Consider the following 13,689-nt stretch of genomic DNA (forward strand, 5'->3'; position numbering starts at 1 on the left):
TTGGCTGCTGTGAGGGCCTGTCTGAGTGTATGCAAAGCCTCTTTGTAACTGGAAATGCCCAGGCAAGTCATTTTTCTTCAGCTATCCAGCAGTGGCGTTTCTGAAGTTTGATCTCTTAGTTAAGCCAGGGTTGTCGAAGGGCCCGGCGTCGGTAGACCGTGGAGGAGGGAGCCACAGTGTCAATAGCTGACGTTAAGGTGATGTTATAATGAGCAGCTGCTAGCTCAGGATCAGTACAAGAGGATAGGGTAAGTAGAGGTTGACAGTGTTTGGAGGTTGAGATTGCGGATGTTACAGAACTTGTGTACAGATGTACTGTATGTAGTGGGGGTGTGTAGGGACTGGATGGAAGTATGTTGAATTTGAGTACGTTATGATCAGACAGTGGGAGGGAAGAGTTGATGAGGTTCGATAGGAAACAGCAACTAGTGAAGGTTAGGTCGAGTAAGTGGCCATCAGCATGGGTTGCGGTGGTGGGCCAAAGCGTGAGGTCAAAGGAGGTGGTAAATGACAGGAACTTGGAGGCACAGGAGGTGTTAGTGTTGATGGGGATGTTGAAGTCCCCTATGATGACTCACTGAGGAAACCTTTTCACCCTGCCCATTCCCTCTTCCAACTTCTTTCTTCAGAAGTAATATACCAATCTGCTGTAATAAAAACTTCCGGGCACAGGAACTGTGTCAACCTTCACGTGGTAGCCCTGCTTAATGCCGAGCCGGGCTAATACATCCAGCACAAATAGCAATAAGTAAACTGTGAAAACTTGAAAGCATTACAGGACGGAAACATCATCCTGCCTTGCACTATTTTAACTTCTATATTGTTCATGATTTGTAACATTTATACTGTCTGTCCTTGCATCATATTGGGCTTGATTCACTAACCGGCGCTAAGCCTTAACACTTTGTGGGTGCAAACCAGGGCGCTAGGGGCTTGATTAACTAAGACAAATTCACTAAGACAAATAGCGTGCCTTATTAGAGTTAAGGGGCCTTATTAGAGTTAGCGTGCCTTATCAGAATAGCATATGCTATTCTGATAAGGCACACTAACTCTGATAAGGCCCCTTAACTCTGCTAAGGCACCAATAAGGCTCCTTATCTCTGATAAGGCCTGCTAACTCTGATTAGGCCCCTTAACTCTAATAAGGCACACTAAGTGGCTTTTCACTCCGGCGCTAACACTTAGCGCCGCTTAGTGAATCAAGCCCATTGTGTCCGGTAAAAAAATAAATAAACACATTTATGATTGGTGAACAGGAACATCTGTTCCCTAAGCCAATCAAAGCGCCTCTAGTCTAAGGGAATGATCATGGCTTCAACGAGAAGGCAATGATCTTTACTGTAAAAACAATGCGCGTGTGTGTGTGTGTGTGTGTGTGTGTGTGTGTGTGTGTGTGTGTGTGTGTGTGTGTGGAATTTGACCCTCCTCTGATTTCCAGCCTATAAATGTAGTTGTAGGGTTTGAAATAGTGGTGAGGAAAAAAATGCAAATTTTACACCATATAAATTAAACCCCCCTTTCCCATCCCCTGCCCCCCATAGCGGCCAGAATAAAACACCTGTTAAAAAAAAAAAGTGACAGTGTTACGCTAGGGAGTCAGCTTTCTAATATGTATGTGATAAGGGTATATTACTGTAATTTTTGCAAATAAGAGCTTGTAATTATTAATCGGGTATGAAAAAAAATACGCCTCTATTTCAAGATAATATATTGTCGCCATATGTTGTACTAGGGAAATAATTTAAATGTTGTAATAACTGGGACAAATATTATGTGGGGGTTTTATTTACAGTAGCATTGTTTATGTTAAAACCATAGGGGATGGAATTAGAGAAATACTGTATTTTTTTGTAGTTTTCCCTTTGAAATGAATAATAAGTAAGGTACCATATTTTTCAGCATAGAAGACACACCAGACTATAAAACACACCTAGCTATAGAGGGCAAAAAACATGTGAAATAATATACTAAACCTGGTACATCCATGATCCACTAATTGTTCTCCCTCAAGTATTGTGTCCCCCTTGTATCTCATGTGTCCACTTGTGTCCCCGTGTTCTCCACCTCTCCTCCTGAACAAATGAAAGCAGCAGCAGCATGGCTCACCTAATCCATCAGCCCGCGGCAATCAGACCTCTCCTTTCTCTCACCATTTCCTTAGTGCCGGCTTCTACTCATCACATCATTAGCAGAAGCCGCCACTAGGAAAAGTCTCTGATGGATTAGGTGAGCCATGCTGCTGCTGCTTTCATTTATTCAGGGGGAGTGGTGAAGAAGACAAGTGGGGAGCGGAGGAGAGATGGGGACAATACAGGGAGTCTCCAACATTGCGGCTGGTCGAAGTTTTGCAGCAGTGGGTTCGCAAGTTGGGGGCTCCCTGTATTTGGCATATAAGATGCAGTGACTTTCTCCACATTTTTGGAGGCGAAAAAGTGTGTCTTATATGTTGAAAAATACGGTAAGTACTGAAAACAAATGTCACCCCTAAAAAAGCCTAATTTATGTTGGAAAAAAAACAAGGTATAGATAATTTAGGTATGTTAACTAGTGATAAAGTTATTGGCAAATGAAAGAAAGGATGAAAACTCCTTAGTGGAGAGGAGGTTAATGGTGTAATTTTGTAAGGGTAGGGATTGCCATACGGATTGGTTAAGCCCAGGTGAGCAGCCACCGCATGGCGCAACTGTGAAATATGAAGGGCCCTCTGAACGGGACTGAAGTGAATTTTTTTTCATCGCATGTTGGATGATGATGGTTTATATGCCGTGCCATTGTGACTAGCTGTTCTGAAGAGTTAACAAAGGACTCCAGCAATGAAGCACTTGTAAATTTAATTTCTGGTAGCATCTTATTATTGTAAATTACAATAATCTACGTCTTCTTTATACAACAAATGTCATAAATTCTCCAGAATATTGTGCCACAATTTTTAAATCCAGTGTTGATAAGGTAGACATATGAATGAACATGAAGTAATGTCTGCTGTATGGGACATTTTTTTTTTTTTTTCATATTTTCTTGTGAGTTATGTTCCACAGTCCTTGTAACTGAGGGATACTAAAAAAATATATAGGTAGATTGTCCCTGTGATCAAATAAAAAGAAAATGTTGACATGTTAGAGCCAAAAATGTATTTCAACTTTTACTGCCCAATAGTCTTATTCTAAAATTCAGTGGAAAGAAAAAAAAAGATGTTCAGTCAAGATCAAGCATCCTAATTACCCTGATAAATTGGGAACAGCTGTTTTAATCAATTCAACAGGTGAAAAACAGCAGCTCTTTGCAGTTGGTTTGTGGACAGTAATGGCTAAGTCAAAGGAGCTCAGTGAGGACCTGCGGCTGTGCATTGTGGCTGCTCACAAGTTAGGAAAGGGCTACAAGGCCATTGCTAAATGTTTTCCAGTTGCAGTGGCTACAGTGCAAAGTATTATTAAAAAATGCAAGATGTTCTGCACTGTGGAAAATCTCAGAGGCCGTGGTTGGAAGCTAAAAGGGACACCTGTGCTGGCCAGGAGGATAGTGAGAGAGGTGATAAAGAATCCAAGGATCACCACCAAGGCCATCCTAGTGAATTTGGGCTCTGCTGGTCTCAATGTCTCAAATCCAACGAACACTGCACACTGCTGGGTTCCACTGATGCAGAACAAGGAGGACACCACTTTTCCAGATAAGGCACACAAAAGCTCACTTGGCCTTTGAAAATGCTCATCTGGACAAATAAGAAGACTTCTGGTCTACTGTGAAACAAAAATGGAATTGTTTGGTCACAATGAGGTTTCCTTCAATTGGCGTAAAAAAGGAGAAGCCTTCAACCCAAAGAACACCATCCCCACTGTCAAACATGGTGGTAGGAACCTAATGCTTTGGGGTTGTGTTTTCAGCCAATGGACCAGGGAACCTAATCACAGTAAATGGCACCATGACAAAAGAGTAATACATGAAGATTCTCAACGACAACATCAGGTAGTCTGCAGAGATATTTGGCCTTGGCCACCAATGGACATTTCAGCATGACTATGACCCAAAACACACAGCAAAAGTGGTGAAGAAATGGTTAGCAGACAATGACATTAACATTTTGGAGTGAAGGGAGCAAAAGATCAGGGTGATGACAAGAAGACTCTTCAACCTCAAAGATTTGGAGCTCATTGCTAAAGATGACTGGGCAACAATACCTGTGGAGAAATGCAAAAAGCTGGTCTGCACTTATAGGAAGCGTTTGATTGCTGTAATAGCTTATAAAGGCTTTTCTATTGATTATTGAGAAGGGTATGAATAATTTTGGACTGGAAACGTTTTGCTCAAATGTAAATAAAAGCTGAAAGTGTTTTTTCCACAATAATGCCTCTTGTACATCGTCTTATTATATTTTGGGAGACGACTATATCATTTCCCGTCAAAAAATTACTTGCTGGTTGAATAAAAGTAACTTTAAGTCAAAATTTGCCAGGGGTATGAATAATTATGGGCAGCACTGTAGCTTTTAAAATATGTATGCTATGAAGGTGTATTACTACTATTTATTTTTTTTACAAATAAGGGCTTACATTATTGTTAGAGTATCCAAATTCACATACTAGAAAAAATAGAACTTCATTTCCAAATCAAATATTGTCGCCATTCATTGTAGTAGGGACCTAATTTAAACTGCGTCATAACCAGGACAAATGCACAAATAAAAATTGTGAGTTTTAATTACAGAAGCATGTTTTATTTTTATTTTAAAACTATAATGGCCAAAAGCTGAGAAATAATTTTTTCAATTTTGTCTTTTTATTCTAAAATGCATTTAGAATAAAATAATTCTTAGCAAAAAGTACCACCTAAAGACAGCCTAATGTGTGGAGAAAAAAAAATAATGTATGGATTATTTCTGTGTGATAAGTAGTTATAAAGTGATTGGTAAATGAATGGACGCATCGCTGAAATGTGAAAATTGCTCTGGTGTTTAAGGGGAAAAATCCTAAGAGGTGAAGTGGTTAAAGTGGAACATTTTACCACTTCCAGTTTTGTTTGGTTCCCTAATTAGTTGTTTTCTGCACAAGTTTACAATTGTTGGCACCCCAGAATATTTTCCAGAAAATGAAGTATTTCTCACAGAAAAGTACTACAGCTACACATTTTTCTATGCACGTTTATTCCCTTTGTGTGTATTGTAACAAAAAAAAACCAAAAAAAAAAGAAAGGAAACAAAAAATAAATTGGACATAATGTCACACAAAACTCAAAAAATGGGCTGGACAAAAATTAATGGCACCCTTTCAAAATTGTGGATAAATAAGATTGTTTCAGGCTGGGTGCACACATGTCTGTGCGTGTAAGGTCGCATTTTCTGTCATGTGCGGTTTTTGTGTTCGTTTTTAGTGCGTTTGCGTTTTTTCTGCATATGTGTTTTTGTAGTGTTTTTAAGCATTTGTGGTTCGCATATACAAATTGCATGTGTTTTGTATGTGTTTTCCAATGCATTTTTCAATTGCGTTTTATGCAAATCACTTGGAAGACAACAGGAAATGGAAATACATCAGAAAACAATAAAAAAAAACACATGAAAAACGCATTACATTGCATTACCGTTGACTTTCATAATGTGCATTTAAGGGCCTGTACACACTGCTGCGCTTGCGCTGCGCTTTTCAAATCGCATGCGCTTTTTAATCGCAAGGTCTTTTGAAAAATAATGAAAATCATGAAGACCTGTACACACTGGCGCGATGCACTTTTTCTATTCTCATAAGGGCTTGCGATTTAAAAATCGTATGCGATTTTAATAGCGCAGCAGTGTGTACAGGCCCTTATATCCTTTTAACTCACCTGGGGCAAGTAACAGGTGTGGAAAATTCCACACCAGAAACCAGATAAAAAGGAAAGACGTTCACTTAGTCTTTGCATAGTGTGTCTTTGTTTGCCACATTAAGCATGGACAACAGAAAGAGGAGAAGAGAACGGAGATTGAGGACTTGAAAACCAAAATTGTGGAAAAAAATATCAACAATCTTAAGGTTACAAGTCCATCTCCAGAGATCTAGATTTGTCATTGTCCACAGTGCACAACATTATCAAGAAGTTTGCAACCCATGGCACTGTAGCTATTCTCCCTGGACGTGGACGGAAGAGAAAAATTGATTAAAGGTTGCAACGCTGGAAAGTTTGGATAGCACTGAAATGCTGAAAATGGAAAATGTGTCAGTGCTATAAAAATATATAAAAGTAGGGATAACAATTGTAAATTCAATAATGAAATTAACAAAATCACTCATGCACCTGCTTAAAGCATTATATATATGGCCAATGTGGCTGATAACGACAGTCTCAGCTGATAATCTGGCGTGTGTATGCCAGCCAGCGACCTCCAATCCCCAACTGAGATCCGCCGGATGGCTCTACTCCCCTGCATCAACATCAATTCCCCATGATCACATTTTTCACGGCACTCCCTGACCACCGCGGGACATCATGTACACACGGCTCGTCATCACTCAACCCACCCCCCGCACAGCAACACAGTGTGCCGTCAGCTACACAGCTGAAACGCATGTGCAACCTGGCCCAGCAACGTCGCTCAAGAGGATCAGGTGCTGATCCCTGATCGGCAACATCCGTCAAAGGTGTATATGCACCTTTAGACTTAATGAAGCATAAAAGGATTCCCTGCATACATGGTAGTGAAATATGCTCTTCCTCACACAGTAGTATGGTTATGAGATCAAGCCCCACAATACACACATTTTACACAATTAGAAAAATGAACACACCTGTACAGTTACTCTTCTATTTAAGAGAATATGGGAAATTATTTTATACTGCCCTACTAAAAGTTCTCAAAAATTTTACCTTAAATGACATACTCAAGAAAGAATACATACCCTGACGTCTTCGGTTGTTTAGTTTTCTAAAGCAAGTTCCTTCTACAAGTCGGTTAAGTCTCTGTTGTTTTATGAGTTCCAATATTTCTGGTTGGATCTTCTCTTTCAGCTCTCTGTGTGGCAAAAAGGCAACATATTAAGAATATAACTTTTATGCAGCAATGACAAAGAAATATGATTGACAAGTATTGTAAACCAAAGCGGTTTTATACTAATAAGAAAACCCATTTGTGTATTAATTAATACATAAATATAAGTTCCCTATTTTTAATGGAACTTAAATTGCACTATGTAGTCCTTACAGCTGTACTGAAGTGGTCTTTTATTTAACCCCCTTCCCCATCTCTTTAAACACATATTTACTCCCCTGGAAACTTCACTTAACAACCAGGGGTGTAGATATGCGTACTACTTTACTTACCTCGCCATTTTCGATTGCCACGCCACTGCCATTCATTTCCGCCGCAATTCCACCATTGTGTGTTCTGTGAATGGGAACAGCTTGTTCCCAAACTCCATCACAGTGCCTGAGATGAATGAAAGCCGGTGTCAGTGAGACGCCGCCATTAGTATACAAAGTGAAAGTAAAACAGTCATAACACTTCCGTGTACTGTTTAAAGTACTCAGGAATTAAGTGTAGTGCCATCTTGTGGCCAAAAAGTTAAAATGCTCCCACATACACTATTATATAGAAAGTAAATACTTTGTTTTGTATTAATTTTTAACCCCTTACACCCCTACCCCACAGTTACCAAAATAAAACACTTGAAAAAAGATGACAATTTAAAAAACAAATAGTTACTTTAGGGACTTTTTAATATGTATGTCATGAGGGTATATTTGTTATTTTTGTAGATAAAGGATTATTGATTTAATATAAAAAAATAATATTGCTCTGTTTTTTTAAGAGGAAAAAAACCTGTGATTAGGAAGTGGTTAATAACACAGGCAGTATTTTTCATTTTGACTTCTGAACTACCAGTTAAGCTTGACCAATCTGATTGGGTGATTAACTTCTACCTACTGAAATGCAACATACTGTATCAAGCTGACAGCTGAAGGATACCAGTTCTTTAGAGGTACAGTGGTAACTATTTTTATTCTTTGATCATGCAGGTTTGCAGCTTGTGTAATCCTGTGCAGACTAAGCTAAATTGCAGTGATGCAATGCTCCAAAGTCCAACCTTTAGCAGATCAGTGGGGTACCCAGTTCTTAATAAAGCACCTGTGGTGGCTCCGGAGCACTGCAAGTACACCATCCACGGCTCTTCATTACCCACATTACCCACAGGCAATTCACTAAGATTTGGCCAATTGACATGAATATCTGTATAAACCTTTATGACAGTTAAAGGGGCACTATGGCAAAAAAATTGTAACATTTAAAATATGTGAAAACACATACAAATAAGAAGTACTTTTTTTCCAGAGTAAAATGAGCCATAAATCTGACAGAAGCGACAGGTTTTGGACTAGTCTATCTCTTCATAAGCACTTAGTGAATGGCAGTTGCTCTGTCCAACTGCCCAAAAAAACAGTGTAGCAAGCAGGGAAGCTGGCCAGCATCATTGTTTAAATCCTTTGTAGGGAATCTCTTTATAAAGAATAAAAGCCTCGCTGAGAATCCCCTATGAAGAGATGGACTAGTCCAAAACCTGTCGCTTCTGTCAGATTTCTACTACCTACTGTAAGTGACATAGGATAAAAGTAAGCAACATAGGATTGAAGTAATTTATGGCTCATTTTACTCTGGAAAAAACATACTTCTTTGTATATGCTTGCACACATTTTAACCACTTCACCACTGAGGGGTTTTACCCCCTGAGCACCAGAGCAATTTTCACCTTTCAGCACTCCTTCCATTCGTCTATAACTTTATTATTACTTATCGCAATGAAATGAACTATATCTTGTTTTTTTCGCCACCAATTAGGCTTTCTTTAGGTGGGACATTATGCCAAGAATTATTTTTTTCTAAATGTGTTTTAATGGGAAAATAGGAAAAATGTGGGGAAAAAAATAATTATTTTTCAGTTTTCGGCCATTATAGTTTTTAAATAATGCATGCTACTGTAATTAAAACCCATGAAACGTATTTGCCCTTTTGTCCCGGTTATAAAACCATTTAAATTATGTCCCTATCACAATGTTTGGCGCCAATATTTTATTTGGAAATAAAGGTGCATTTTTTTCAGTTTTGCGTCCATCCCTAATTACAAGCCCATAGTTTATAAAGTAACAGTGTTATACCCTCTTGACATAAATATTTAAAAAGTTCAGTCCCTAAGGTAACTATTTATGTATTTTTTTTAATTGTAAATTTTTTTATTTTTTTTTAATTACAAAAAAAAAAAAAAATGGGGAGTGTGGGAGGTAATGAGTTAATTTTATGTGTAAAAGTCATTTATTTGTATGTGAAAAATGTGTAGGGTGTAGTTTACTATTTGGCCACAAGATGGCCACAGTAACTTTTTGTTTTAATGCGACCTCCAAGCTTCCTTCCGGAAGCTTGGAGGAAGAATAAGGAGGCTGGACACGTGAGTTTTTTCTCACAATGATCGCGCTGCCCATAGGAGAGCAGCTGATCATTGCGGGGCTTAGATCAACGAACGGGAATGGATTTTCCCGTTCATTGATCTCTGGGCGAGCGGGCGGCGGCAGTTTTACTAGCGGCGGGCGGCGTGTTTACGAGCGGGAGCGCGGGCAGCGTCGGGAACGCGGACAGTACGTGTTTCTCCGTCCCTGGTTTTTAAAGGATGGAAAAAGGGGCGGAGAAATACGTACGCGCGGGGGTAAAGTGGTTAAATGCTACAATTTTTCGCCATAGTGCCTCTTTATTCTACAAATGTGTTATTTATTCTATATTGTTTCAAATCATAGGACCCGCATCTTAATACAATTGTAATACAATTGTAATTTTCCTATTTTTAAAATAAAAGTAATTTTTACACTTTTTTTCAAGTCTGTTCCCCTATTTCACTGCAGTGATTGGGAGTCGCGTGAGTGGTCTGTATGAGTGTGTAAATGAATGATTTAACTTTTTACTACTACTACCAATGTTATTGTATTACATGTGTATACATTTGCATTAATATATGGTTTACATTATTGGTGATTTATAAGCTAGCCCTTTTTTTCCCTTCTTAAAGGGAACCAAAGGTAAGAGGGATGAGGAGGATGCCACATTTAATTCCTTTTAACCCCATAGTAGTATTCCCGAGCTGAGCTCGGGCTAGGTAGCAGGAACTGGAAGAGAGAAGCCTGAGCTCAGCTCGGGTTGGCTAAAACTGCCGCTCCTGCCTGTTGCATGGGTCCCGCGCGCGATCAGCGCTGGCCAGCAAGACCCAGACTGCTCCCCCCCCCCAGCCATTGGGATCCCCATTACCTTCGCTCTTCTGATCCCGGTGGCCAATCACCGGCGACGCGTCATACACGTACAGAGGTACGTGTAAGTCCTGACATCATCGGGGAATGGGGCGGCACATAATTTTAAAGTGGACCTGAACTTTTGTACAGGGCAGAAGGAGAACATAGAAAAAATGCGCCCTGTATGTATATAGAGAGTTTAGCCTGTCTGATTTCCCAATCTGGACTCCCCAATCTGCTGCACTGCACAGAAGGTAAAAAGAGAGAAATGCAGCCTTAATGTATATGTAGAGAGTTTAGCCTGTCCAATTCCTCATTTGTCCCTAATCACAAGTTGTAACTTGATCTCTTCCATGTCACCTGACTGCCATGGCAGATAAGCTCATTTGAAAGCACAGGATGTTAGCTCAGAAGCAGTTGGGAACCAAATAGCTATATTGTTAAAGGGAAGGTTCAGGGAGTTGGAAAGAAAAATAATAATCCATATCCACTTACCTGGGGCTTCCTCCAGCCTGTGGCAGGCAGGACGTGCCCTCGCCGCCGATACCGCAGGCTCCTGGTCGTCTCCGGTGGCCGACCCGACCTGGCCAGGCCCGGCTGCCAGGTCGGGCTCTTCTGCGCCTCACCGGGGGCGCGCTGACGTCATCGGATGTCTTCCGGGCTGTAGTGCGCAGGCGCAGTAGTTCTGCGCCTGCGCAGTACAGCCGGAGGACGTCCGATGACGTCAGCGCGCCCACGTGGAACGCAGAAGAGCCCGTCGTTGGAGCGCAGAAGAGCCCGACCTGGCAGCCGGCCTGGCCAGGTCGGGTCGGCCACCGGAGACCACCGGGAGCCTGCGGAGCGGCAGCGAGGGCACCTCCTGCCTGCCACGAGCTGGAGGAAGCCCCAGGTAAGTGGATATGGATTTTTATTTTTTTTTCCCACTCCCTGAACCTTCCCTTTAAGTGCCTTACTGTTACCAATTGTTTCCTGGATTTTGACTACTCTGCCTGCAGCCTGCATCGACCTCTGCCCGGATTTTGACTACTTTCTGCCTTCTGCCTAAGACTGACAGCAAAGGGAAAAAAGTCCAAAAGGAATCACACTTCTACTGTCCCCATTGTAATGTCGCCCTCTGTGCTATTCCCGGTTTCAAACTGTACCACACGCTGGAAGTGTATTAGGTATATATGTACATACTGTACACCGGCGGAACTACCGGCCCTGCAAGGGTTGCGGGGGCAGGGGGGCCCAGAGAGAAAGAAGCCTCAGAGGGGGCCTGCGGTTTTGGGACCCACCACCCACCCGTATGCATCAACGAGCCTTTGCTTTGAGCAGCAGCCTAGTTTAGAGTAAGCGGCGGGCACTAGGACCTGGGGGCATATGTCTTTACTATCTACTGCCTGGATGATGTCTTGGCCCTGGTCCCCGCCCCCTCAAGCACGCATGCCGGATACACGCGGGGAACAAAATCCCTTTCAAATGCAGGACTGTAATGCAGGCCAGGAGGCAGGAGAAAGAAGATGTCACGCTGCTGCAGCTCCTTGTAGTAAGAAAGTGTGTGTGCTTGTGTGTGACTGTGTGTTTGTATCAGGTTGCTGTGTGTGCACATTGTGTGTTTCAGGGTGATGTGTGTGTGTGTGTGTGCGTGACTGTGTATTTGTATCAGGTTGCTGTGTGTGCACATTGTTTGTGTGTTTCAGAGTGTTGTGGGTGCACATTGTGTGTGTGTGTGTGTGTGTGTGTGTGTGTGTGTGTGTCTCAGGGTGCCATGTGTGTGCACATTGTGTGTGTGTGTGTGTGTGTGTGTGTGTGCGTGCGCACATTGTGTGTGTCTCATGGTGCTGTGTGTGTGTGTGTGTGTGTGTGTGTGTCTGTGCACATTGTGTGTGCACATTGTGTGCGTGCGTGCGTCAGGGTGCTGTGTGTGTCTCATGGTGCGGTGTGTGTGTGTCTCAGGGTGCCGTGTGTGTGCACATTGTGTGTGTGTGTGTGTGTGTGTGTGTGAGCACACTGTGTGTGTGTCTCATGGTGCTGTGTGTGTGTGTGCCTCAGGGTGCCTCGTGTGTGCACATTGTGTGTGTGTGTGCGCACATTGTGTATGTGTCTCATGGTGCTGTGTGTGTGTGTGTGTGTGTGTGTGTGTGTCTCAGGGTGCCGTGTGTGTGTGTGTGTGTGTGTGTGTGTGTGTGTGTGTGTGTGCGCACGCGCGCACATTGTGTGTGTGTGTGTGTCAGAGTGCTGTGTGTGTGTGTGTGTGTGCGTGTGTATGTAGGCACACGTTTACGCGACTGCCGCTTAACGTTACGTGGCGATAAAAGACCGTCATGGTGGATCAGATCTTTAAGATCTCCGACGACACTGCCCAAATTATTGCAAACGCTGGAAGTCTCGTTCATGCCGTCATGTAACGTCGCTTGACCCGCCAGCAGGAAGATGAATCGCTGGACGCTCGTCGGGAGGGAACCGTCGTCGGGAGGAGGGGGTTTGGATGAGGGGGGGGGGCATCCAAAGTTTCGCAGGGGGGCCCAGTGGTTTCAAGTTACGCCCCTGATACTGTATAGTCTGGTATCTTATTTGTACAATGTCACTATTTTTAAAACTTATTCATAAATGTAATTATTTCTACAATTTTGTGTTCCAGTCTTATTTATATGCAGAATGTCTACCAGGCCATTATTCTGATATATTTTGGTGAGTTAAGACTTACGAATTGTAGGCCTAAAATTCTTGAAAAAAAAAGGACCGCTTTTAGACCCATAAATCCAGACAGAAATGCACTGCCCGGGAGGTTAAACAATACCAGTTGCCTGGCAGACCTCCTGATCCTGTGTCTCTAATACTTGTAGTCATAAACCCTGAACAAGCATGCAGCAGATCAGGCACTCTGACTCAGGTTTTACTGGATAAGCCATATGCTTGTTCCAGGGTTTTGACTCTACTTATGCCAGAATATCAATAGGCAACTGGCATTGTTTACAAGGAAATAGTGCATTACATCGCCTACATAAAATGATTATTCATCATTGGTAAATTGGCTGGGTGATTTGAGTGCCACTACTGGCTCATCTGTTTTAACTGGTCCTTTCTTTTATCCCTCTTCTGTTATATATATAAAAGATTTGTATTATTTTTTATGTATATGTTTATATTTGTGTTTATATCTACATTTATATTTATACTTATATTTACATTCATATGCATTTATACATTTTTACATATTACTAGTATTAGAATAATATATGATTTTTATTTACGATTCTATTTGCTAAATATTCCTTCAAACGCGCACAATTTTATTATTTTTTTATACAAACGGCAGTGACGGTACTCCAAATCCAAATATATACATATATATATATATATATATATATATATATATATATATATATATATATATATATATATATACACACACACACACACACACACACATATATATATATATTTCATTTCTCCCATTTAGCTGACCCCTGG

General features: G+C 41.4%; 1 protein-coding gene across 9 annotated transcripts in view; it reads right to left on the reverse strand.

The window, feature by feature from the left end:
• ELMO1 (engulfment and cell motility 1) overlaps positions 1 to 13,689 on the reverse strand; it is an 818,731-nt gene that overhangs the window by 134,889 nt on the left and 670,153 nt on the right. For all 9 annotated transcript variants that reach the window (XM_068236401.1, XM_068236400.1, XM_068236402.1 and 6 more), the window contains one exon: positions 6,867 to 6,979. In XM_068236401.1, coding sequence (XP_068092502.1) covers positions 6,867 to 6,979 — 113 coding nt within the window. The remainder of the gene's footprint in view (positions 1 to 6,866; positions 6,980 to 13,689) is intronic.

Source organism: Hyperolius riggenbachi, chromosome 5, assembly GCF_040937935.1.
Source record: "Hyperolius riggenbachi isolate aHypRig1 chromosome 5, aHypRig1.pri, whole genome shotgun sequence".
In the NCBI taxonomy this organism is placed as follows: domain Eukaryota; kingdom Metazoa; phylum Chordata; class Amphibia; order Anura; family Hyperoliidae; genus Hyperolius; species Hyperolius riggenbachi.